Raw genomic sequence first — 27604 nt, 5'->3', positions numbered from 1 at the left:
TTTTAATAGAAATAAACATTTCAAAATGGCTTTTCTGCAATTTCTCCTAGGATAAGCTTTTTCAAGATGTCATTCTTTCTCATGTTACAGGAAGCTTGGGCAGTGCTTTAGTAGGGGGGATATGGGTGGGGACATGGTAATTCTTTAACATTATTCCGTGTTAAAACCAAACATAGTGAAGTCCTGATCTATGATAAGAGCTCTTGAAGCAAAAAAAAAAAAAAAAAAAAAGGAAGGGAAAAAAAAGGAAATTCCACAATTATGGAAATGTGTGTTCCATAAAACTCACAGTGCACAGAATTTTAACTCAGCAACTCTCACACCAGCATGACCTGAAAAGAAATATCAGGAGGAGAGACAGAGCAGAAAAACTAGTACTAGGTAAGCTCCTTCAGCCAAGCTGATGATATGAGTCAAAATGGGTTCTTCTGCCCCACATATTCCCTGTGCCTGAGACAATTTACCCTGAAGGACTGGAAGGAAAGAGTTACAGGAAGTAAACTCAGAAGAACAGACTGCAAACCTAAGAAAGGAGAAGTGGCCTGCCACATTTTTATTCTCTTTTCCAACTTGTGTTCAGAAACAAGCAAATCTAATAAAATTAAGAGTGACAAAAGAACTGATACCTACTTAAAAAAATCTCTTAAAAATTACATCTGAAAAACTAGGACACGTATTTGAAGTTGAAACAGCTTATCTCCATACATGAAAACTCCAGACCAGCTTGACTCTTCGCTGTCATCCAGCTAAATGTACAGTTTGGAGGCTGTTTTAGGAGCATCTCATCCATGGACAGGTCCAGCTACTGAACTGGTCAACACTGCAACAAACATTTTTCTTACAATGCTGTGTTTCTTCTGTGTACAGAAACAGTATTTAAGCCAATTCACATTTCTCTGTGTGCTATTTTGGAAGACACTGTACCAAAGACTGGACATACTCTCATCCTTGTTACAAGTTCCTTGAAATACTGAGAATAGCTGAGCACTACTTCTCTAGGATTTATCAAGTATGTTCCTGCACTGTTCACCATAACATTGAAACACCATTGCAAGCGTGGCTCGATTATATCACTTATTCATTAAATGACACCTGGGAACCATCAGCAAAAGTTTGGTCCATTCAGGTCACTCTCCTTTGTTCCACCTGCCAGAGAGCTAGCACTAGTCTCCAGTTCTATTTCAACTGGTACCACACTTCACCAAGATATCACTTTCCTTTTTGCTAGTAGATTATTGAGGGTATTTGTTTGCCCCCACAGTTCTGGTGAGTTGTAGTTGCAGCTCCATTTCACACTTTATTTAGGGGTACTTTCCCCTAACACGTTTCCTACTGGATTTTATTAGAAAGCCAGACCTCATGTGCAAGAATTTCCTTCACCAAGCACCTGCTGAGGATGTAGTAATAATTTTTATTACAACATAACCTTGCCACCCACTTCCTTCAGAGGAAGGCAGAATACTGTCCAGACCAAATTTCCTACTAATCCCAAACACTACTGAACAGCAGACCTACAGCAGGGCCCCAGCAAATTGAGTAATCCTCAGCTCTCAAATTTCCATCATCACAATAAACTTCTGACATATAACAGTGGAAGGCCTGAGGCAAAAAGCTTTGCCGGGAGAACTTGTTATCCAAGCAGATTCTTTTCAGTGCTGAGCATCATTTGGGTAGTGCTTGGCTTTTGTCAGCTGCTGGGGGTGGAAAGAGAGCAAAGAAGGCAATGAAATGGCAATGGATTATACATGCCCACGTCAGAAGGAGGAGTATATCCACTAGGATCTCTCCAGCTGCTACTGATTTTCACAAGTGTAGGGGTTATCCTTAATGACTAATTCTTCATCAAAATTGTTTGAAACTATCCAGTAGGTTCAAAATTTCATGGGGCAGTGCAAAAGAAGAGGAAGACAAGACTGAATGATGAAGTCATGCACACCTGTTTCCTTTAAGATATCAAGCTTAAAACCCAACACAACTGAAAAGCATCGGGTAAGAGATGTCAGCGTAGCAATCCTTTCTTCCTTAGTTACTGTCCAAGATAGGTCCAAGACAAATTTGAGCTTGTGTCCATTGTCCACAGAACTCACACCAGGGAATTCTTCCCAAGCTGGGAACGGTACTTCTCAGGATATTTTTGCCAGTACATGAAAGTTCAATTAGGAAAGATTTCTCAGCCACAGACACAGCAAGAAAAACTCTCTGCAGCTTTCACTGCATTCTTCAACTTCAGAAGTATGGGCATTTCATTAAAGAAAAATTAAGATCTCAGCATACAATACAAAGGAGATTAGAATGTCAAAACGATACTAATAAAAAATCCTTCCCCTTTTTAAAAACTAAGCACAATCTCTAAAAAAAAATAGTAATGGATTTTTTAGTTCTATGTTAAAACAAAACTTCATTTCTTAACTTATTTCCAATAGTTCCTCTAATGCAGTATGCTTATACAGATTGCCATACACCTCTCTGAAACATCATTTGTCCTAATTTACACAGTTTTCTTACTTTCCAGCTGATAAATTCTAAACACAGAAGCCAAGTTAGTCGAGAGCTTCACTATTTCGTTGTCTCAAGCAAAACTTCCGTAAAAACAATATGATGATTTTCTCAAAATCTTTGTCTTTAAACTTTCAAGTACACATTATTAGCTCTGCCGTGTTTGTAACAACTCTCCTGAAAATTTGTACTTTCTTTGTATTCTTTCTCTTTAAGTTAACTTCAGACACCATCATAGGGAAGAAAGATTTTCACCAAATGTAGTTTATCAATTACATCTTATCTAAGTAACAATATTTAAAACTAATGGACTAAACTACACAGCTGGCTGAATGGCTGCAAAAACTCCCTGGTTAATCAATGTAAAAAAGTACACATAGGAGCAACTTACTCAAAACATGTACATTAAATGTTTTCTACTTATAATCAGCCTTTTCTTTGAAATTGTCAGTCCGATGTGTACACCATTTTAAAGAACTTATTGCTATTTATAATGCACTGCTTTTTAAGTAAGAAAGCTTTTGAAACATTAACTTAAACCTAAATAAACAGTAATTTATCTTCTAAAATAGTCAGCAGTCTATTACACAAAACCAACGGAATGCTATATATTAAGACAAGTGTGGCTGTCAACACTACACTATAAATGCTGCAAAGTTTTACAAAAGATGTCTGTAATTACAACGTAACATGTAAATTTTTATCACATTGGTTAGTTTAAAATAGTATGCCTCCTCTCAGGCAGTAAGGACTTTTTATAAGGATCCAGCATTTGTTATTCTTTTCAGTGAACATCATGTGCACATCACCTACTTCCTTACAAAAATTTAAACAATGAGAATTCAAATACATCTTCCTTAGTACTAACAATTGAGAAGGAATGTTTTCTAATATCAAATTAAGAGCAAGACACCTTCTTCCAAATCCATGCCAATCATTTTGAATGGAAAATAACTTTTATCCTTGGTCTAATTTGCAATGAAAGAATGAGTACAAGTTTAAAACGAGGTAGGAAAGTGAGTGTCAGGAAGAAAGGAAGTTGAGTGCCCAAGGGAACAAACATATAAATATTCTGAAAGGAGCTGTCAAGACAGGACTGTTTCTATTTATGCTCAACTGCAACTCCAGCCACGTGCAACAACAAGAGATTCAAAACTGGACAACAGGATGGAGAAATAAGATTGAAAACAACTTGGGGAAAAAATACGCATGCAGGAAAGTTAAAAGCATGGAAACATCCTCTAATCTCATATAATGCCAAGAAGGAAAGCTCAGGGAGCATTTACTGTGGAAGAAGAAAATACTGTATCTTATTTCAAATCAAAACATGGAACAACATCTGTACCAAAACTACTGAATAACTTCAGCCAAGAAATATATTTAAAGCTAAACTCACAAAATATTCCCTTAAATCTATAATTCATTAGGTTTTTATCTATTAGTTTACACTGTGAAATGTGTTCTTTAAGTTTGACATGAGTAATCAGTTAACACACTATTAAGTCATCAACTCATTCAGGTTTCACTAACGCTTATTTTACATGGTATATATTGGTTGGGATGGTGAATAGCTTCAACATCTTCAAAAACTAACCTAAAGCATACTACCCACAATATTAAAAATTCATCTAAGGGCAACTGCATTCATACCAAAGGAAGTGACCTTTCCTTGAGTGATACATTTTATCTGCACTCCTGAAGAGCAGTTGCAACAGATAATTTCATTAGTCAGAAGGCAAATCCCTCACTTTACAAATAAGTCCTTCTGTGAATTTTAGATAATCCCAATAATTTAAGGACTATGACAATCCAGAATTATCCACCCATGGCAATCACCTAGGGATTGGGTTCACACTTTAGCACCCTCCTGTGGCACAGAACATAGTCCACTCATGAATCCACAATACACACACAGACACTCTCCTCTTTTTCTTTCCAGACAGGTCTTCTCAATACTCTCCTCTCTCTCCTTCTCCCTCAAACTGCCTGTGGACCAAAAATTTTTACCCTGCATCTCACCGAATAGGCTGAACAAAGCTGGACACTGCAACTATCACTTCTGAACACATCTTATATATCATTAAAATATATGTCCAAATAGCATTTTAAAAACTATGTTTGTTCAAGATAAAGTACTGATACATATATATCGTTAAAGAGCTCTGGAAACGTAATGCTCTAAAATACATCAGTCTGAGCAATGCTTTTTTCTGAAATGGTCAACTGATTCTTGAGACTTACTGTTGGGGAGGAAAACAAGTTTGTGATTCAATGCACAGAGATTAAGTATTTGCTTTATAGTTCACAAGAAAGAAATGCGTCTAACTTTCATACAGTTAACAGGCTGGGACAGTTATTTCAAAATTTCCTGGCAGAGAAGTTGGGATGCAAAGAACCACACACCTCTACTTCATTCTGAAAAAATACTGAAGCATTGGGTGCTTAAATAGTCCTTTTTTGTCCACGTGAGCCTCAAAATCAGTTTATAAGGTGCAATAAAACATTCAAATAGACAATACACTGGATATCAAGGAAGTTACCACAGGACATGATTGTGGAAGTGCATCTTACTGATAGGAGCCTTTTAACATAGTCACGCAGTGATATCTAAATATTCATATTTTTAAACACACTACTGTGCTCTCTACATTGTGACTTTGTATATTTTAGATACATGATCTGGAAGTTAAAACTTCATCCTAATCCTGTTCCCTTTGTGGAAGCACATAGGCACGCTTACGCATAGGTAAGAATTTGTGTGAAATTATGAACAGCCTTTTTCTATTCACATGCAGTCTTTTTTTAAGCTATCCCATACCCCAACAAGCATTAAGATGAACAAATGTAGTTTAAATAGAAAAAAAAATCAAAATTAATTTAAAATACAATTAGAGAGTTGCAGTTTCAATGTACTTGCAAGCGTGCAAGAATATATTCAGTTTCCTAGGGCTGCTTAGCCCACAAACATCCTGATTAAGTTTTAAAAAATCCTTCATAAGTGTACCCAAGAAATGCTTTCAGGCACAAAACTAATTTTTTGGGTGTCATATTTTAGCCCACAGAAGAAACTGACTTATAGTAAACCCAAAGATCAGGGAAAATTAGTTCAATTTATAGACACCTTCTTATAAGAAAATGAGATTCGATGATCAAAAAGCTCCTGCTGGTGTTAAAATACTATTAATTCAGAATGGTAGGAAGCTTCATCAATAATTATTTCCTCCAATATTGACCACTGAATATTGCCCCCCCCAAAAAGTGCCAAAACTAGTAGATGATCAGAAATGGAGGTGAGATAACACAAAGATGACAAATTACAAAGGAAACATGAACGCAGAGTGGTAGAAAAAAAATGCAAAGTATTTCTTAAAAACATCATCTTTAATACAAAAGAAATACAACTTTCAAGGAGTGCAAGTCATAGTATGGCCAGTCATTTGACTTAATCCAAGAAAAAAAAAAAAAGGCAGTAGACATTGCCCTTATTCTCTTTCAAATATATTCTTTTGCTATGTACAATTCAAATGTATGGTTGTCTCTCTACAAAAGTTTAAAGTGACCAAAATTTACCAAGTGGCTTATGATATGAAAGATATGCATGTTTACCAAAATAGTTTGGAAGAAGTTATGAAAACTGGTCTCTGAACAACAGCCAAACTAAGAAGCATGAGAATATTCCCATTAATATCTTGCAGCAATACTTCAGTCAACTACCACATACTAAGTTGAACTACACGGAGTGGTAAATGTTAGTTCCAGCATTACTAAACATTTGACAGTAAATTTTAATTTGGCATCTGAATGTAAAAGTCTGTCCAATAATTTATTTTGATCATATAAAGACAATTACATACACAGCTATTACTAGATGTATATTAAATACTCAAGATCTATAAAAGTTATTGGAAACAGGTTTTTCCCCCTACTAATGTACAGAAATTTAGACCACTATCTTTTAAGCCATCTTAATATCCCACAGCACAATGTTCAGAAATTAGGTGCCAGTATGCACTTCAGATACATCAGGAACAACAGGATGTAACAGTATGAGACAATATAGGTAGAATGAAGTTCCTACGTTCAAGCATTTCAGACAAGCAGTGAAAAGTATGCTTGTTACCACTACATATCTACCAAGGTTTGGGTTTTCCTATTTCGTCCCCCTCTTTCTGGAGGAAGCAGCTTTGTTTCTCAGGTGGAAGGAGCCTGAGTTTCTGAGTTACTTTGCCCCAGTATTCCCTTTCAAGCAGAGTTTGGGACATTCTCCAATTCAGGGTGGGAGGCCAGCAGTGGGGGAAGATTAGATTCATTAAGCGTTTTCCTGAAATCCATGCAGGTGGATTATTGCAGGAATATTACAAAATACCACCATGAGTATATAACAGCAGCTTGTTATGAGATATTCAGTAAAACATTTTATTGAATAAGAGTACAGGAAAACCAGCTGTAGCAAACCGTGCCCTCCAGAGAATCATCAAACTACCTGCTACTCACATGGTATTTTGTGCAAATGCCACTAAGTACAGAATTAAAATGGTTAAAGTATTTTCAAATTAATCTTTGGACAAGCAAACTAGTGCTTTCAGAATTGCATTTGGAGCAATACATATCACAGCAACGAAACACACGGAGTAAAGCTACTGAACTACATGTGAGTTTTGACAGCTGGGGAAGCTGCTGGGCCACACACAAGGTGAGGAAGGGCCGTGGACAGCAATGGATGAGATGGTCAACCTTGGGAGTCAAGGGCATCACAGACTTCACAGTACATACCCAGGCTGAGCTCCTGCAGACCCGAAACACTACACCCTCCAGTGACAAGCAGCTTTCAGCACAACCTGCGTGGGCAGTGCCTGGCCCAAACAAACATGACAATGAGGTGTCCACACAGCAAACACCAACAGGCAGCGAGTTTCAATATAACAGTTATCTCCGAATTTGTACACACACCAGAGACTAGACTTTTTCCAACAATTTACATGTTGCTAGAAGATTGTCTCAGCTGCTGTTACAGAGGAGTAACAGAACTAATTTACTGATAATGTAACTTACAACATGTGGGAATATATCTGCAGCCTCACACACACACTAAATAAATAAATAAACCACACCCAAAACTACACCATGAACCCTCTTTTCAACCAAATTCCAAGGTACATTACTGCGACTAAGTTTTTTTCTCCAAGTCTCAGACTACAGCAAGAAAGATAATGGCAGAGAAAAATGTTTGCATTTTACATTGCTCCTGTCATTTAAATTTCTATTTAAATGCATATTGCATATTACATATCACCATTCTCTATGTTAAATGAAGTATGTAGCTTTGTTCTCATGAAAGGGGTAATTTTAATTAAGAGACTGGAAAAACAGTTACTTAAATGGATCATAAGTGCCATGACATTCCTGCGATGTATTGACTTCAGTCTTAAATATTTAGCATTCTAGTGAAAATATAAAATGATTTTATAGGATCATACAATTATACATGAGAAGCTTTGCACAAAACATCAAATATTTAAATAGCTCATGAGATAACATTCTTTCAGAAATTAAAGCTGTGAAAAGAATAAATAGAAAAACATGATGAAAGTAGCATTCCCAAGAGGGTAAAAGAGAGGTAGTTTTCCCTAAAACAAACTAGTTTTCATTTAAAAACTTTTAAAGTGAGAGTTTATAAACAATTACATTTATAAACAGAAATATGATAAAGATTACTATTACTTTCATTTTTACTGCCAAAAACAACCCTCTGCATCAGAATACTCTATGCACACTACCTCTGCTTACCAAATCAAGTGAATGAACTTCAAAACTTCCCCAAGAAATTGTGCAATTTTTTTAAATTATGACATTCATCCAAATAACCTATTCTAATAGAATGCAAATTTGAATTTTTACTGTATAAAATTAAGCTCAAAGAGACAGTACCATGTAAGTGATTTTGTCAGATAAATACTTGTCAATCCCTAAGACTCATTAATCTTGAAGAAATAAATATTCCCAACTCCTGTAAGAACTGGGAAAAGTTACCTTTGTCTTCTAACCAGTTGCAATTCTAATTTTCAGCCTAGTTTAGATCAGGATTCTGAACAAAGCAAATATTTATAGGAAGTGGTTCAGGACTGCAGAACAAGTTTCTAAGGCCTGGCTTTCTGATGAGGACTGTGCTTATACACTACTTGTCTTCAAAATACAATATCAACCCTTTCCAAAACTCATGTCTTCTACTCCTCTACGACAAAATCAATTATGCAATAACTCTAATAAATCTATATTAACATTCAAAATGAAGAAGCAATTGAAGCACTAGGGGTTTGTTAAGTTAAAGAAGCCATTCAAGCAAGGAAGGGGAGTTCGGAAAGGGAAAGCATAAACTCAGGCAGCAGAACAGCACCTTACAAAGTAGCAAGTAGGACAGCAAGTGGTGATCTGAAGTACACGGTGAATAAAAAGCTGAAAATAAGCTTTACTGCCTGAGACATCTCATAAGAATAATTTTGAAAGTGTTCAAGCCTACCAAATTGTTACATGTGTGGGCTGACATGGATATCAACAAACATCCCTGTTCTCCTCCCTTTCCCATCTTGCTACCTGCTCTCCTACCACTGTAAAACAAGATCTGAAACTGGAGTACAGGCACAAATAAAAAAAAATCTCCACACCATGCAAGACTGATCTGTTGCTCGTTTGGAGTTTTTACTGATTAATCAGTATATACCTGAAACCAAGCAGCATCATACTTCACTATTTGCTTTTACATAACAGAGCCTTTCAGAAGCAGAACAGGCCACAGATTGTTGTTCTGAACAGGCTACGTATTGCAGTGAACCAAAACCAGAGCAATGGCAGAAAATATGTTTAGGAATATACTTGTGTTTCTTAAATTGAATTAAAAAAAGAGAAAAACCTTGCCTGAACAAAACCATTTCTTACTCAATAACAACAGCAGACCTGACCTGAATTTATATACAAGAATAGACATATCAAAAAGATTGATTAGTGCAAGGAGTTACCTCAAGTCAGCACAGATGACAGGATCATGCCACACTTAAATTCATTACAATAGTGTTCAATGATGAAAACAAAACCATCATGTACAAAGGCAGCTTTAAAGGTATTGTGACCTGAATGTGTTTAAGGTTACTTTATAGATCACTTATGAAAGCACTACGTCTCCCTAGAGATAGGAATAAAAACTGAAGAGAGCAGAACACTCCACTTAAGTCTGTCCTTACTTTCTGTCTATACAAGATCGTTATGCATAAGCCTTTTGCATAGATCTAAAAAATGTTTTTCTTCAAATGAAAAAAAACAAAAATATGAAATACAAGCATGTGACGTCTTAAAAACACAAGTGTCACTATTAAGAGTTTTAACTGGGTAAAGATATCCAAGAATATTACATAGTCGTAAAGTGTCATACACCAGACATTTTAGATGGGTAAAGAGAACTTAAACACCACAATCACTTTGAGCTGAGGCATAAAGAAGTGGCAAGAAAGGAACAGGTTATGTCTGTGATGCTGCTCTGACTGTCTTCAAGCAGAGCAGGACAGGACAAACTCAAAAAGCTCAATCCCATCACACAACTCTTCCTTCATGTTTCTGTTACAGTCGAATCTCCCAAGCAGGGGATCTCTTCTTAACAGCTAGCTGCAATTCCCTCAGCTTCCTCTCTGCTTGTGGCACTACTCATCATTTGCTCTGGAACCAGCAAACTGCCTCCAAGTGAGAAAAGAGCACATCAGAAGCCATCAGAAATCACAAAATACCAAGGTCAGCAGATCATAAAAAAATACTTCAAGATTAACAAGCAATACTCATGGGACATGTACCAGTCCCACTGGTGCCAAGGACTTGATAAGATCTAGGTATTAGTATAACCATCAGATTGGTTTAACAATGGGTAAAGACATGAAGTGTTAGTTTCAAAGTAGCTCCACTTTACCCTTAAACAGAGTTAGAATCTTATAATTGCATTATAAGAATCTGTGGGCCAGAATCATCAACCTCTATCCAGGTCCAGCACAGCCAGAGGGAAGATGAGCACTCATGAGCTGGCAATTCTGAGACAAGTCTGTTCCTCACCAGATGCTAACACATGGGCCAATTCACTGAGTCAGGCTCCTGAGGTCCCACTACCTCGATACTTGCTTTAAGTACAAGGTCAAGATAAAAGTTGGTGGAAAAAGAAATATGTAATTGGAAACACCAAAGTTTACTTTCAGATTTCTGAAAAATTGTATTTTTCTAAATGTGGTTCAAATAGTTTTCCAACATTCCTGAAAGCAGCACAACTTTATTTTGTCCGATGAAAATATTCTGCTGTTTTCACACACAAAAAAGCAACCACCTGAAAAGAAATGTGCCCACAAGAGCTTTGAGTGTAACCAGTTCTCTCCTCCAAAAGAACATCTCCCTGGTGGTGCCCTGTAACCATAGCACTCATGTACCTTATTAGGCACTTCAGTGAAAAAGAATGCTGCTGAAGAAATGCAGCCAGGAACATAGTCCAGAACAGAGAACCAGACATCCAAGCTACAAGTCACACACAACACAGCAGCAGTTCAATTAGATACAACTCAATACTGAACAGTACCAAAAATGTGAGGAACCTGCTTTGACAAGCAGAAAAATACTGTTCTGTGTTCTTCCAAACTCAGTATCTTGTTCGGGTTTCTTTCCCCAAGACAAAACAGACACTAAAAACATCATTCTGAAGAAATTATGTTTTCATCAAAAATGCCAGAAGCAAAATGACTGAGCAGCTATAGCATACTCTTTCTTTCAAATTAATTTGGGTTGTACAGACACCAATAGAAGTGAATTCCAGATTCTCCTGTGACTATATGCACAGTTCACTTGGTTTTACTTGACTGAAAACAGAAGTGCTTAAACAATCAGTATATGGGTAATAAACTACAGTTTTATAAGCCCCAGTTATGAGGGGAATACTCTTTGATACATAATAAATGAAGAATAGATTACAGTATCTTGACCTTCAGTTAGAGTTCTGAGAATGGAAAGGTAACTGCAGAAGATTTAGCATTGTCAACAAATAGAGGATTTCAGATGAAAACAACTGTTGCATACACATAAGTAGATAAAAGATACGTCCACCGTTAACTCCATGCCACACAATTGCTTTCAACTTTTATATGGATACAACAACCATACCTCATTTATGTACAAGTCAAGGAAAGTAGAACACCCTTAATAGAGCAGGAAATGAAGTTTTATTCATTGCACAAAATAAATCAACAAAAATGTAATGTCTGTTGATGACAATGAAACCACTAGCATATGCACTTGGGACTGATCTATTCTGTCTACCAGATGCTCTCTTTTTGTGGAAGGCTGGTAAAAAGAATTAGGTTCATTGTGGCTTAAGCAGATTTTTCTCAAGCTGTTAAGTATTTTTCTAACGTTTTACTGCAAAATCTTAATTTTCTTACGTATCATAAGCAAATATCTACAATGAACAAGTTATAGCCCACAGGCCATAAGCAGCATGGCAGGACAATTCATTTAGCTTGTTCCCTTTGGCCTCCTCTCCTAAGAACCTCAGCTGCACACCAGATGACTGCAGTGGAGCAGGCAGCGTGCTCCCCACAACCATTTTATCTAGGGGTTGTAGCCTCTCCCCCCATCATATAATAATCCCATCTCTAATGCATGCTGAGAAAAGGGTTGAAGAGCTTCCAGAAAAGGTGGCCACTTCCCACTGCCAGAACAATGCATTTACCCCACAACGCCATCACTGTCCACATCTGAGGAACATATGGGAAGAGACTATCAAGAACAGGCTGACTGAACTGTATGGAGTCAGCAGCACAGCCTTGTCTGCCCTTTTTCTCAGGTCTTCATCGGGCCCCGTTGGGGAAAAACTGCAGGGTAGAAAGCTTAAACACCTGGAATCCAGTAGAGATACAGGAAGGCAGAGACTTCCAGAAGGCAGCAGAACTATACATATATACAACATAGTCCAGATGATATTCACCTACAGAAAGTATTCCAGAAGCCATGAAATATGACACTCCTGCAACTGGGAATAAAAAACAAACCTGAGATCAGCCCATCCACCCAAGAACTGGAACACTGCTGTCTCCTATGCTCCCACAGCAGAGGAACACTGACTGCGGTGATCAGGAGACCCCTCAGCTACCAGAGTTGCACAGAAAAGTAATCCTGCATTACCAACACACTTCAAAAAATCAGGACTAATCATCTTTGGGTTTAATTCTAAGTAATTACACATAACTGCTGCAGCAGCAGCTGTTAGTTCATTTTGGGAAATCCTAAAGTAACCTGAAATATTGAATAATGCTGGTAGGTTAACAGGCCTATTAGGTTTTGCTATCTAATGAAACCACAATACGTTTTCACCTTTAGCTGAAAATAAATAACTGAAATCAATAGAACCCTTTACATAACAAAATCTTCCAGAAGAATGATTCATGCATATAAAATAAAAAAGGAAAAGTAGCTTTGTGTTGCTCATCCTCCAATTAGATACAATACATAAGGACTTCAACTGAAAACGAAGGACAACATTTCTCAGCATTCTGAGCTCCGTAGACCTTTGCAAGGGTAAAGGAAGCCAAGTGAGGATCCTCAGTAAGCCAAGGTGAGGGTCTCAGGACGTGGTTTCTCAGCAAGTCAGTGTCAGAATCACTAAACAAACATGTTGGAGAAGATGGAGGGGAAAAAATTGTATTTCTCAATAGAGGGATCAACTTTGTTCCATATTTTCCAGAGGCAAAGAAATAAATATTTACAGTTAAAGTTCATGCTTTTATAACAGTAAGACTATATGGTCCAGGGTATTGCCAGCAGCACAGTACAGTTTCCCTGGGGTTTTATGGCCTGTAAAGAGGTAAGACAATGACTTTTCCTTAGAAAAGAATGTACACATTTAAACCTGAACATTGATCTATTCTTTTGGAAGAAGTGCAGCTTAATGGGATAGAATTTATTATTATCCATAAGTGTTCAAAATAAAACACAATCTACATCAGTTGTGCATCAAAATTATTTAACAGGAACTACTCTTCAAGTGCAGGTATTGCAAGCTAAGTGCCAAGCAACAGGTGAATAAAGGGAATTTTTCTGCTTAAGTTGTATCTAATAAATAGTAATTCAACCATACCCTTAAAAGGGAACAAGCTATAATGTCAGAGTATACTTTGTAGTCAAAAGAATTAAGAGTATTCTGTCTTTTGATTTTTAGATGCTTTTACGCAAGGTGGATAAATTACAGGGTTTTTCCACTACAAAATCTGTAATCATGCCCATTCTCAAATAGTAGGTTCTGCTATAATGAGGAGCTAAAATACATTCCAACAAATTTAACTATGCTTTAATCTATCAACAAATGAGGAAAAACTACTTCCTCTCCAAGGAAATATTTTTAAATGCATTACCTCACCTCATTCCCCATTAAACCACACCAATCCAAACTCTTCACCCAACTACATGAAACAAAGCTGGATTGTAGGGTCCTGATTTGATGTCAGCTGGACTGGGACAAGTCTGGAATTACTCCAAAGTAAATCAATTGAAGTAGTCCAGACCTACACCAGGGAAGCTGAATCAGAATCTGACCCTCTATTACTAGGAATTATGCCAAAGATGATATATAAACCCTTTTACCCTATACCTTGGAACAAAGACACTGACTATTGGCATTACATTTCCTTGCTGTAAGTAGGTCAGGAAAAAAAAATCTGAGTAAAAATCAGTAAATGTACAAGGATTATTCTTCATCTTTCTACTTTATACACCTATATTTACACATAAGAACAGGTTCTCTGTACTTTATAAAGACAAATACACCATTTACATGTTAGTATTTTTGTTTGTCTTAGTAAACCTATTTTCTGGAATATAAATCGGCAGTGTTGTGGTATCTGAGTCCAACTCTTACATCTACTTTCTACTTGCCCACTTGCAGAATTAAAATAAACACTTTTGCTGGTTTCTTTAAAAAAAAAAAAGTCTGCTCCTGTGCAAATGGGTTCCCTTCCAGAATTCAAGAATACATACCATGATATCACCCCCAATTATTAATTTACCAAATTAACCACAGCAAAAAGAAAACCAAACAACCTTTTTAGGTGATGTACCACCACGAACAGCGAAGACTTATGCTGTGGCAAAAAAAGTCTGAAAGCTGCTGGTATAGGTTTGAACCTTGAGCTGTGTCACAGCAAATGCAACTTAACCTTCAATTTGAAATTCAGTTTCATCAGCGACATAGGTGACATACACGCCAGCTTCTGCTCTCCAAATGCTTAGTATACACCAAAGGGAAGGAAAGGGACTGTGGCAGGGAAGAACAGGTCTGCTGGTTAGCTAGCACAGACCAATTCAGTTAGTTACCTGTCCAGGACTATCCTGCAGCACAGTTCCTCAAACAGATGAACTCTGTATCACCCTTGTCTGTCTCCCTGGATAGTCTCTCAATACATAAAGTTACAGACACAGCACTTGTAATTCTCTTTGTAAGTGTTGGCGCTTTAGGTTACTTACACATTTCCAAAATCATTATGTACTAATACACAAGTTTCTGGCAAGATGATGTGCTGTTTTCCCTGCTAACTTTGATGTTATGCTAAAAGTATGAGACACAGAGACAGAAAATTATCTTCAAGGAGGCCTATGTCAGGAATGAACTTCATGAACTTCCAGAAGACCTGAACAACCATCAGCCCTGCCACCTCTTGGAGTTACCAGTAAGTCTGACAAAGTTTTCTTGAACATGAGCACTCGAAGTCTATTTTAGAGAACTCACAGACACACACACCCACACCCCCTTTGCACTCATATGTATCCCAGAGACAATAAATAATTTAACACACAAGCAGATGCAAATCACTAGCATTAGTTAGGAGGCATTAATACATTTTTTTACTTATTGATGGTTTTTTGCCCAGAATACAGCACATTAAGCTGTTCTAAAAGCAATTCTAGTGCATTCATATTCAAATTCACAACCTTGAGACCCATAACATACTCCAAAGTTCTAAAACACAAGTTACAACAGTCAAAGCTGCATTAGCTCTAATACGCCATTTGTTTCCTTGCATGATGTTGGTTTGCTGCATGTAATTCCTTGAATTTCCTAACAGCACAGCCACTTCAACAGAAAAAGTACTGGATACTATCCTAGCTGGTACAGAACAAAACTATTATTCACATTTCAACAATGAACTTTCTAACTGGTGCTTTGCCAAGCGTTTAACCTGACAGTTTCCAAGTTCATTTGGCAGCCTAGAAGGCTCTTGCATATCATCTCCTCCTCTCTCCACACAGCAAATTCAGTTGATTTGATTTATAAACAACCATAACATCCACAATCTTAAACTTTCCAGAATATAGCTGTACTACATAGTGTAAATACTCAGTCTGGGGTCAGCAGTTTTCTAGTAGTTACAGAACATACGAAGATGGGACCACAAAAGAATTCCAGAGGAAAAAACTGGTTTTGTTTGAGGGAAGGAAGTTAAATATACATTGACTGCCGTTCAGCTGGGCACGTGTGGCAGTGCCTGCCCACAAAACAGTCAGAAAACAGCTCTTCACTGCTCTAAATGCCTTACTAAGTGGATTAACAGCAAAATTACAACCAATGTAAAACAACAGTTTACCCATGTCCTGAGTGTTATTCATGTTTCCTGTCCCAATTGTTCCTCCTTACCATCAAGCAATAATGAAATAAAAAGGTCAGGTGGGTCTTTAATATGCATAAATACATATACACATATATACATGCACACAGAGGTATGTATAAAGAACAAGCTTCTACACCAGTGTAGTATAACAGGTAAGTGGGATTGCTGTTTCCTCGCTTGTTAAGTAACATCACAATACCCCAAGCAAGGGAATCTAAAGCAATAAACCAGAAAATGAGAAACTACAGTTTTAAATGAGAAAAAGAAGCAACATCAGCTTCCTCTGAAACAACAATTCTTCCCCTCCACATGGGCAACACTCCTGAACTGTCAACATTTGAACTACTTCTCAGGCAAAGTGGGATATGTACAGATGTTAAGTGTCAAAAGGTGTAAGAGCTCACTGGAATTGTACTGCAGAACAGAACCTGTACAGAGATGAACACAGAAACATGATTCCTCATGTAGAGAAGAGAAGCACCTGCTTTTGGTTAAAACAAATAATACATATTTTGTTAACACTGGCATTTGGCATAGGTTTATAAGTTTTCATATGCATGAATAAAGAGAAATGTGCATATATGGAAGTCAAACAGTTTTACTGGCTGTTTCCATACATAATTTGTTTTCTAATTTTTTTTATTTTCAAATAGAACATGATTTGCCAGTGTTACAGTCAAATTCTAGAATCAATTTTAGAGAATGCTATGGAAGTAGAAATAAAAAAGGAAGGGGGAGAGACACAGAAATGGGTTAAAACGACTGTTACTTGTGGTCTGTTTGAGAACAATAAAAAAATGCTCAACAATATGTAAGTTTCCACAACTAAGACATGGGGAAATGCTTCAGACAGAACACACTCCCCCAGCACAGTCTGCAGCTTCTATACCAACAAATCTCTAATCCTAATCCAGTTCCAGAAAAATCACAGAGATGGCTATCCTTCTCTTGTTTTCAGAAACATCAGCCCATGTGCAACAAGCTCATAACACTTCAATTTTCAGCAAATGAAAATTAGTATTTTCCATCAACAAAGATAGTATTGAAAAAACTTATATGAACATGTTTATAAACATTTGTTGATTTAATACTAAGTTTTGAGATTCTGAATTCTCACCATGTTATTTCTCAACCCAATTTTGAAAATGGACCTATTCTGTTTCTTCACACTCTACACTGAACTGACATTGCCAAGGGCATTGACATGGAGTTGCAATAAGACAGACACCAGGTCTGGGACACTCTTTAGTCCCAAAACACAGCTCTTGGAGAAAAAAAACCAAAACACATTGACCTTAATTCAGAAACATCAGTTTAGTAGGGCAGCTGATAACTACTCAATATATAATTTAGTGGCATGAGACTGATCAGACAAGGATAGCCTTATACAACAAATGGAAAAGTGAAGTTACAAAAAGAAGCAGAACCAACTTTCACATCCAACTGTTAAAGTACAATTATAGCTAAAGTGAAGGTCTAAGTAGAAAGGAGGAGTCTAACCAGGAAGTCAGTGCCCACAATTTAAGTGTATAATGAAACTCCAGCATATATAAATGAACAGTATAAGAAAAAAGTAAGGGAATTAACAAAAATAAAGTGGGTAGAGTCAGAGATTAATTTAAGAGCATCTGCCCAAAAGCCAAAAGCTTTAAAAAAGTACAAATCCAAAACACATGTCAAATAAAGCACCAATTTCTGCTGAAATACAAACTGATCCAGAAAAAAGCAAGCTCCATATCTACATCTATTTTAGAACCCATGAAATAACTGCGTTGTAGTAATCTGCTCTGAAAATATTTTCTTCAAAACATAGGAGAAAATAATAATAATATATTAAACTACTAAGCCTGAAATATTTTGACAGATTCAATATATTCAGCACTATGCAAAATTCCCCAAAAGATACATACATGTGGAAAACTACTCTGACATGTCTAAAATTAGGATTACATCTTTCCAAAATATGGCATCCCGACAAGGTTCCACCAAAATAAGTGAGATATTTCTCGGCTAGTCAGGTGTTCCAAGGTAAACAAGTGGAATTTTTTACATAAACATGCAACCCTCACCTGATTAAACAATCTACTTAGAATTACCTGTAAAGCTAGGGAAGCTTAAAGGACCACTAGGCACCACATCCAAAAAACACCCCTCCCCTTCATATCCATCAGGTGGCTTTAATCTCTTCTCACCTAACCTATTTGTCCATTTAGCTGCCTCAGCCTTCCTCCATATACTACTCCTATCTGCATTATCCTTTCCTCTTGCTACTTGAGAAAGACAGAACTTCAGCTGATGTTCTACATAAGACCAAATAACTTCAAAGTCATGCTCCGAAGAAGTGCCTTTACCTAAAATAACAAAGCCATAAATCTGATATAAATTATTTAGTGCCTTATTTTGTAAATATGTTTGGGACACTACAGAAAGTCAGAATGGACTGCAGAAGAGCTCTCTTGGTTGCAGAATACATATGTTTCCACCTGGTTGCCTCAAAGTTTACCTGCTAAAGGAAGATTGAAAATTGGCTGTTTAACAGTCTATAGAAAATTCATAAATTAAATGAGGTACAGTACTAGCATCACATAAGCATTTAAAAAAGACCTCACACTCCAAAGACCTCAATCTCCAAATTAGGGACATTGATTTGGCACTTAAAAGAAAGTTCATGTACACTTTATGTATAAAGAATTAAAACATTAATGTATATAACCCATGTTTATACATAAGTAAACATATTTCTCTTTCTTGAATTTAAAGTACAATTACACTATTTTTTTTGGAGGGTAATGAGTTGTTTAAAACATGAAAAGTGTTATTTCCTTTTTGGCAAGGCCATGTTTCCCCATACACAACAGACATTTTAAAAAGGCAAAGAGCCAGTCTAAGCCAGTATAGTCAAATAGTAATTAAAAAACCCAATGTTTAATTCTAAATATTTAAATTTTAAAAAAGTAAAATGGCAATTTAGGATAGATGACAAGTCCAGTCCATATGCCTAAGACCAACTGTCCAAGTATACTAAAAGATAGAAAGTACCACAAATTATGCCAAGGCAACTAGAGAACCTGAGGCCTTAAACCTCAACAAGACCCCAGCAGTTGGAAGGCATTACTACTTCTGGAAGAAAGCTGTTTTTAAACAGCAGTCCTCCACCCGGATAGCAACCATAAGACAATACATCCATGTCAAGTAGCTTTTCAGCTACCAGCTCTGCATTATGAGGACTGTCTTTTAATCATTTGTTGCAAGCCAAAGTAAATCATCCATTTAGAGGTAGTTCAGGCAACAGAAGGAACAAAACAACAGGAATTTTTGAGCTTTACTTCAAAAATGTGAAAAGCAGAAACTTCTTGCCCTTCACCAGTACTGAAATAAATTCCACAGTACACAGGAGCACAAATAAGTATCAGCAAAACTATGGGATATCTGTGCACGATAATAACACTATAATCTTGAGGTTTGTCAGTATGAAGGACATAAGGACTTCTTCACGCCTGGATTGGGTTTTAAGGGCAAGGTTTTGGTAGCAGGGGTCTACAGGAGTGGCTTTGTGAGAAGCTACTAGAAGTTTCCCTTATGTCTGAGGGAGGCAACGCCAGCTGGCTCCAAGAGGGAATCCAACACTGGCCAAAAGGCCGTCAATGACAATTATCAGATAACAGATTTAAGATGAAGAAAGAAGATACAGAAGCATTTATGGCCAGAGTAGAGAGGAATGAGAACATGCGAGCTAAAGAATCCTGCAGACACCAAGGTCAATGCAGGAGGGGGGGAGGTGCTCCAGACACTGGAGCAGAGATTCCCCTGCAGGCCACGGTGAAGGCCATGGTGAGGCAGCTGTCCCCCTGCAGCCCATGGTAGAGCAGATATCCCCCTGCAGCCTGTGGAGGACACACACTGGAGCAGGTGGACATCTGAAGGAGGCTGTGAGCCCGTGGGAAGCCCACACTAGAGCAGGCCCCTGACAGGACCTGTGGACCTGTGGGGAGAAGAGCCCAAGCTGGAGACGGTTTGTTGGCAGGACTTGTGACTGCTTGGGGGACCCACATATTGACAAATTCACATGAAAACTGTCCAAAATTAGGAACACATTAAGAGGCATTCAGGTAACCAAGGCAGCTACTCAGGTTGAGGTAACACAATGGCACTAAGAAAATTAAGAAATGTGCCTGCGGGAGTCTTTGAACAAATTCACAAACGCAATTTCTTCTTTCATAATATTCTTTCAGAATAACTGCAATCTAAAGCATCAGATACTTTGCTTTTAAAATCGATAAAGCGGTTAATAGGAAAAAATGTAGGTAAATTACATGGTCTCTCTTGCTTGCCCAGTTAGAACATGTGAAGAGTAATTCAGTTTTAAGCAAAGCTGCTCAGCATCTCCTCTTTAGCCTCCTTTGAAAACAGTGGAGATAAAAGACAAAATGTCTGAACCAAATGCTACAAGGCCTTTTCTAGCAGTTACAACCTGCCTTTACTACTTCCTCTACTGAAAGAGTAAGTTTACTAAATGTTTTTGTAAGAAATTCGTGGGGCATGGTATTTCTCTCTTAGAAAGACAATATCCTTGAAAAAGAGAATCTCCTACCTAAACCACTTTTTTTCCACACCTATCAATTCATAGAAAAATGTAAGAACTCTTCATACTGGAGTCCTTGAAAATGGCATAAAACCCAACTAAAGACTCTGCTAAATCTTCCTGAGCCTTTGGAAAAGACTAAACAACTGAAGTCTGATTTGCACAAAGGAATTTGTACAAAATGCTTTAATTCATAATATGGAAAACTGCTCTTTTTAGTTATATATACTAATTTGTATGCATGCACACACAGAAACATATAAAATTCCCTTTTTTCTTATATTAATCTACTAAAACACATATAAGAGCAGCATGAACTGGCTGCTTAATGAGAATTTCAGATCCATCATTAACCTGAGATGATGATTCAACACTAGCTGATGACATATTTTATTTCCGGCAGGGCAGTTCTCAATATAATCTTCACTTTAAACTTTGCATACAAATGTTAAAACTCAGTATCAGATTTACTGAACTAAAGAGAGCACTATGAAAGTGAGCAGGTATCAAATAAAAAATATTTTAAAAATAAAGACCTTGAGCACAAAGGTGGGTCACTAAAGACTTTAAGTTTCTGATTTCGAGTCTTACCATAATTTTGCTGTCATGGAACAGCAGAAAGACTCAAATGGAAAGAAAACAGCACTGCTTGTCCATACAACCACTTTCCATTGAAACTACTACAACCCAGGTGAGGACAAAAACAGCAAAGCACAGCTTCAGACCTGAGATGGCTTTACCATCTAAGCAAAAACTTTATATAACTACACACTCATTAAACATAAGCCTTGTGTCTTCACTGTCAAAGTTCTTCATAACCTGTTTACACACCTTATCTCCCATCTCCATCATTTTCTGGTCAAGACTAATTCCTGCTTTCAGCATTCTTTGATGGCAGTCCCTACCAACTGTCAAATAAGAATGTGTCTGCAATTCTGACAGTCACGCTTGTGGCCTGTTCTCCACTGTTTCCACAGAGTTATTATATTCCTTCATAACTTCCTTTGTCATGCCTCCTGAAAGGAGAAGTGCTCAATTGTCTGTATCCTGATCCAAACTACTTGGTTTCCCTGTGGCCCTGTAAGTGCTTCTACCTAACAGCCTTTCTCAATTCCATAATTAGTTATCCTTGGAGTACACAGAATCTTCATCTTCATATACATCAGCATATTCCTGGTGCACTGTGTCCTGATTAAAGGCAAGGACTCAGAAGTGAAGCAATAATACAGATAACACATTTCTCCTTGATCTCCTCATTGCGTCAGTTCCAACACTAAAAACCACAGAAATCAAGGCTGAACACGAAGAATATTAGTCTTGTGGTTAGTTATAATTGCAGGAAGGTGAAGAAAACAGACACGGGCTTACAGGCTTGTCCTTCCCAATTTGTACTACCTGAATTTAAAGCCTGTGGTTTCGGCACAGAGGTATTGTGGCACGGAGAGGCAAAGAGAAAAGAGCAAAGAATTTCAAACAGGACAAAAGGAGAAAAAAAACTCTAGGAGGAAAAACAGCAGTCAACACAGATTTAGCAAGGTGTTTTCAATTCTATATAAAGTCATGAGATTTAATATATAGAGATAGGTAATGAGAAGAATATAATACCAGAACTTTAACTATCTTCTATAACAAGTCAAACAAATTTCAGTTACATTTAAGTATGTAATAACAGATTTCACAATCATCCTTACCAACATGTTTCATGAATTTGAGAACATTATAAATGCTCATACTTAAAACTCAGTGCTGCAGAAGATTACATTAAAGACCAAAAAACAAAAAAAACAGGCACAGTTGCATTAGGCTGACAGACATCAAAAAGCAATGCAAAATGCCTCGCACCAAAATTCTATTTCAAGTACTGCCATTAAACAAAGTCATAACCAAAAGTGCACATACAGAGAATGTTCAATAGAGCACCACTTTAATCACTGCAAAGTTCTGTTCCTGATTCACTTCAGTTTAATTTTCTTGTAAAGTAGCCATATTTAACATTTGGTTTTTAGAAGCAGTAGTATCAGATGTAAAAAAGTAAGGAAAGGAAGCAAAGCACAGACAAAAGGGGAAAAGCAATGACCTTCAAAATGTCCAAACTTCAAAACTCACAACAAATAGCACTAATTCTACAACATAGATTTTGTATATCATTGAGTGAATTTACCAGTTTTACAACACTTCTGCTTAGAAAAGGAGAGTATTTGCATAAAACTACAAGTTGAGCCATTGCTATCTACTCCAGACTTAGCTGAGGAGATGCTGCAATAGCATGAACAAAAAAAACAACTAAACTAACACCGAAGCTGAACTAACAATGACAAAGCATCAAAGTAAAGGGCATATGTACAAAAGCACTCCCAGGAAACTGATACACTTCAAAAACGTAAAAAAGAAGAGAGGTTTTTGCTCACAAAAATCTGCAGGGTCCACTGGCCAATAGCTTCAAACAATGCCATGTATTTTAATCTTCATATATCTTCAATAGAAACATTGTTTGAAATAGCCCCTTTCCAAAGAATACATCTCTCATTAAGTTGAGGTCAAAACTTTATTTTTTGCGCAGGTGAAATTATGCATGTGCTCATTAGAGGTTTCACCTGAGGAAGGAAATGCAGGATCAAGACAATCAATTTGAGACCTAAACTAAACTTTCTTGGTAATTACGTTCTTCACAGATATGAAGTTCTTGGCAAAACAGTTCCAAGTTGGAGCTAAATTCACTGAAAGTCCATTTTACTAACATTTTCCACAGAAATATTTTATTTCATTCATAGTTTTTATTCACTGATTACAAAGATTTTTATGACAATTGGTTTTAGCCAAGTACTCTGCCATACAAGGTTAGAACACAAGAATTTCTCGAATACTTTCTTTTTATAAAACACTTTCAAATAGTAATTTAAAAAAATAAAATTCAAGCTGTCAACTTTTTAAACCATATCCTCAGAAAACAGCATAAAAGTGTTTTCATTTACATTCTTGTTAGTCAAAGATAATCCTTCAATGGCACAGACCCAAATTTTATCCTCCTGGGTGTACATACCACTGAATAATTTGTTCAAATGTCAGTTGCAATTTTCAAAATTCCTTTCTTGCCTCTGAATCTTAAACATCTGTAATAAATACTTGTTTTGAGAGTGCTTTACATTTCTGACACTTGACCTCTTGCTGTATGCACCACAAAATTTAAGTTTCAAATACCACGCAAGCAGGAAATCTGATCATTCCAGCAGTAGCCATCTGCAAGGTCCAATATCAAATATTAGTTCTGGGTTGCACAAAGTCGTGGGCTACAAATCTTTTTCTGCAGCTCTTATAATCAGTTGCAATTTGCTGCTTCTAAAACCCATTTCTCATGGAACATCTGGTCTCAAAAAGCTTACCTTAATATTGGAACAGTACTTAGCATTTGGCTGCTGGTGCGTGTACCTGTGTGTATATGCACGTGCACGTCTGCACACAGATTAAGCGTAACTACAGAATGCAAGTGTGTGCTTTGTGGGTGACACAGCTAGAACTAGAGGTTTCTACTCCAGCAAAAAAGCCTCTTAGATCTGGAACTGTAAAAGAATATTGCAAGAAATATCAACCATCACAGAAAAGTGTTTGGCAATGTTCTTGCTGGCTTGCATCTATTTATTGCTGTTAAAAGTTAACAGCTCATCAAGCACCCTACGAAACACTTGAATTTTGCATAAATTGGAATTTTCTTCTGCATCATCCTCAATATAACTGAAAGACCACGTTGAAATTGAAATGTGAACAAGGCTTTAAAAAAACCAACAAAAACAAACCAGAAAACCTCTCTAGAATCAAAGCACTATAGTGACTAAAAAAAAGCAAGTTTAACATTAATATATCTAGGTACTTTTGGTTAACTAAGTTAGATATATGACAAAAACTGAGACACCATATTTCAGCTTTATTGTGTCAGAACAAAACCTTTCCTAAGCCTATGAAACGCATAGTGTACAAACTGTGACCTTTACATAAAGGAAGTCTTCCAAGTACTATACACAAGCAAGCACTGTAACTCCTAAAAGTAAGCATTAATTACAGTCCAGGATCTTTAAAGCATTCCTTCAGCAACACCACTTCTGAAAAACACCCAGTGCTGAGTTGTGCCACATTCAGCTGACTCATGTAACCAGCACTGTTTCTTGAGAGGCAGCAAGCCCACAGGATGCTATATTGCTCTTGAAATCCACTTCTTCTCTAATCATAGGAAAATTCTGACAGAGCACTATTAACATGCTTTCACATCTGCAAGAACTCTTTATTAGCTGCAGCTAAGACAGAGTTTAAAAATAAGCATAAAGGAAGAGACTAGCCATGACAAGAAGAACATCATTAGCCTCTCAGAAAATAAAAGGAATCCCAACTTTACATGTCAGATTCTTCAGAAGACTTTGAAGAAAGTGACCTGTAGAAGTTATTATTGCCATCAACCTCTCAATGTTAGAAAAGCATTCATCACATTTCTTACCTGAGCACCATCCTTTAACTTCAAAATGCATTCCATTGTATTGATAGTGATGACAACTGGTTCTGATCCCAACTTTGTCCATGGCACGTGAATCCGAAGTTCATGAATATGCCCACTTAAAAATGTAAATGGCAGTTTCAGCTCCTAACAACACCAAAGAATGCAGAATTAACTACCGAAACATAACAAAATTCAAGACGTATTTTTAACTCAAAATAGTATGGTTCTATCACAAAACAAGTCAAAATTTATTCTCCCCTAACCAGTAGTGTGTCACAAGGCATGGGATTTGCCCTTATAATTACTGGCATGCTTACATTACAATTAGTCTGTTCAAAGGAGACGTTTGGATTACCATGTCCTTAATAATAAAACAGTTTAAAACCACCTCTCTCACATGAAGCTACTGCAACATGTGTCACTATTCAAGGGACAAGTAGAAATGATCAAGGTGAAAGTAAATGCTCAAATTAATATGCAACCTGTGTTATTGTGAAGAGAATAAATTTAGAATTAAACATTGACAATGCAACAGCAAGGTAATTTCTTTGAAAATATTTTAATACTCAGAGTTGTAAGAGCTCAGTGCTCTTAACACTGGCCCACTGTTGCCCCATTCACATCAAATTGCTAGTGAACACAAAGTTATTAAATTTTTTATGGACAAAACTGGACTCCTCCTCATCAAGGCCTAATGTGGATGTCACACTGCTTTAAAAACTGGTGCAAATCAGTTCAGAACTCCTAACAAATGCCTGACACTCCATCCAGCCAATGCAGAGATCACAACTCTACAGCACAGCCCCACTGAGCCAGCTGCTGCTTGCAGCAATTCCGCAGGAAATAAGGTGCCAAAGTGTTTTAAGTTCTCCAGTAGCTTCAGAGCACTTAACAGACACAGTGGTCAGGCTAGAGACCTGGTCCCAGGACGAGCAACCAAGGTTTGGAATAATGAAGGCAAGTGTTTACTGCAAAACAAAGAAACAATTTTTGATACTATGTCAGAATTTTAAGTCAGCGTTCTCAATACTAAGTATTCTAATGATGAGGTTCCAGTGATGATTCATCTTCTTACCCTTCTGATGTCCTATTCTAACATTTTTTACTATAAAATTTTAATGGAGAAAAAACAACAGATGTCTTCAAGTTGCTTAAAAGTCTGGTGTTTTCATCTTCGTCTTAGATACTGGGAACTACAGGTGTAAATCTTCTCAGATGGAGAAATAAGTGAATCTAAGTCTCCTAGATGCTAGGTGATAGCTTTGGCCAACCTACAACCACCCTCCAGTCCAACTGCCCCACCAATTCAGGGCTGACCAGAAGTTGTTAAGGGCATTGTGCAATTATACACTCACTAGCATGGGGCATCCACCTCCTCTAGGAAGCCTGTTCCAGTGTTTGACCACACCCTGGTCAATGCTTCTTAACGTCCAGTCTAAGCCTCCTCTGGCAGAGTTTTGAACCATTCCTACATGTCCTATCCCTGCATATCAGGGAGAAGAGCTCAGCACCTCCCTCTCACATTCCCTCCTCAGGAAGCTCTAGAGAGCAGTGAGGTCACCCCTCAACCTCCTTTCCTCCAAACCAGACAAGCCCAAAGTCCTCAGTCCCTTCTCACAGGACATTGCCTCCAGCTCTTTCACCAGCTTTGTTACCCTCCTCTGGACACATCCTTGTTTAATTGTGGGGCCCAGAACAGCACACAGTGCTCAAGGTAAGGCCGCACCAACACTGTTACACTGGGACAGTCACCTCTGTTGGTGATGGTTGGCTGGTGATGCCAAGTTTGATGCACTCCAGGAGGTGTTTGCCCTCTGGGCTGCCTGGGCACACTGTTGACTCCTGCTGAGTCTGCTGCTGACCAGCACTCTCAGGCTATTGTGTTTCACACAACACAAATTGTTGTGTTTCTTAGTAAACTCAGGGACATAAAACTTTGTTCAGAACTCCAGAATCATCCTGGCAAGGCAGGGCTTAAGCACCTTTGCACCTTGGCTCAGTTTGGGTACATAAAACATTCAACTCAGAATTCCTCTGAATGAACAGATGTTAAACAGAAAAGGTCCAAGAAACTCAGAGGTCAAACAGGCAAGTTGCTAGGCAATTTTAGACAAACATCTAGAAGTAGATGCAGAAAGCCTCTTTTCCTGCACTGCTTGACCCTAGACGTATCCATGCCGTATAGAGCTTCTATGTGAATAAAATTTGGGGACAAAGTTATTTTGCCTTTGGTAGGTGGACATATATATTATAAAGTCTTAAAAATCTGCCTGTAGAATATTTCCGTGAAGCTAGCTTATGCCATTATTTTCCTAATATCTTGAAATAAAATCAAGGATAAATTTAAAAATTAATAATAATAATAATAAT

At 37.4% G+C, this 27604-nt stretch overlaps 1 protein-coding gene across 5 annotated transcripts in view; it reads right to left on the bottom strand.

The window, feature by feature from the left end:
• Positions 1–27604, bottom strand: part of VPS13B (vacuolar protein sorting 13 homolog B) — a 429201-nt gene that overhangs the window by 395096 nt on the left and 6501 nt on the right. For all 5 annotated transcript variants that reach the window (XM_017806398.1, XM_017806401.1, XM_017806402.1 and 2 more), the window contains exon 3: positions 25235–25378. In XM_017806398.1, coding sequence (XP_017661887.1) covers positions 25235–25378 — 144 coding nt within the window. The remainder of the gene's footprint in view (positions 1–25234; positions 25379–27604) is intronic.

The sequence above is a fragment of the Lepidothrix coronata genome, unplaced genomic scaffold, assembly GCF_001604755.1.
Source record: "Lepidothrix coronata isolate B3197 unplaced genomic scaffold, Lepidothrix_coronata-1.0 Scaffold15, whole genome shotgun sequence".
NCBI lineage: Eukaryota > Metazoa > Chordata > Aves > Passeriformes > Pipridae > Lepidothrix > Lepidothrix coronata.
Note: the sequence above shows the minus strand (reverse complement) of the source record. Positions and strands in the feature narration are given on the sequence as shown.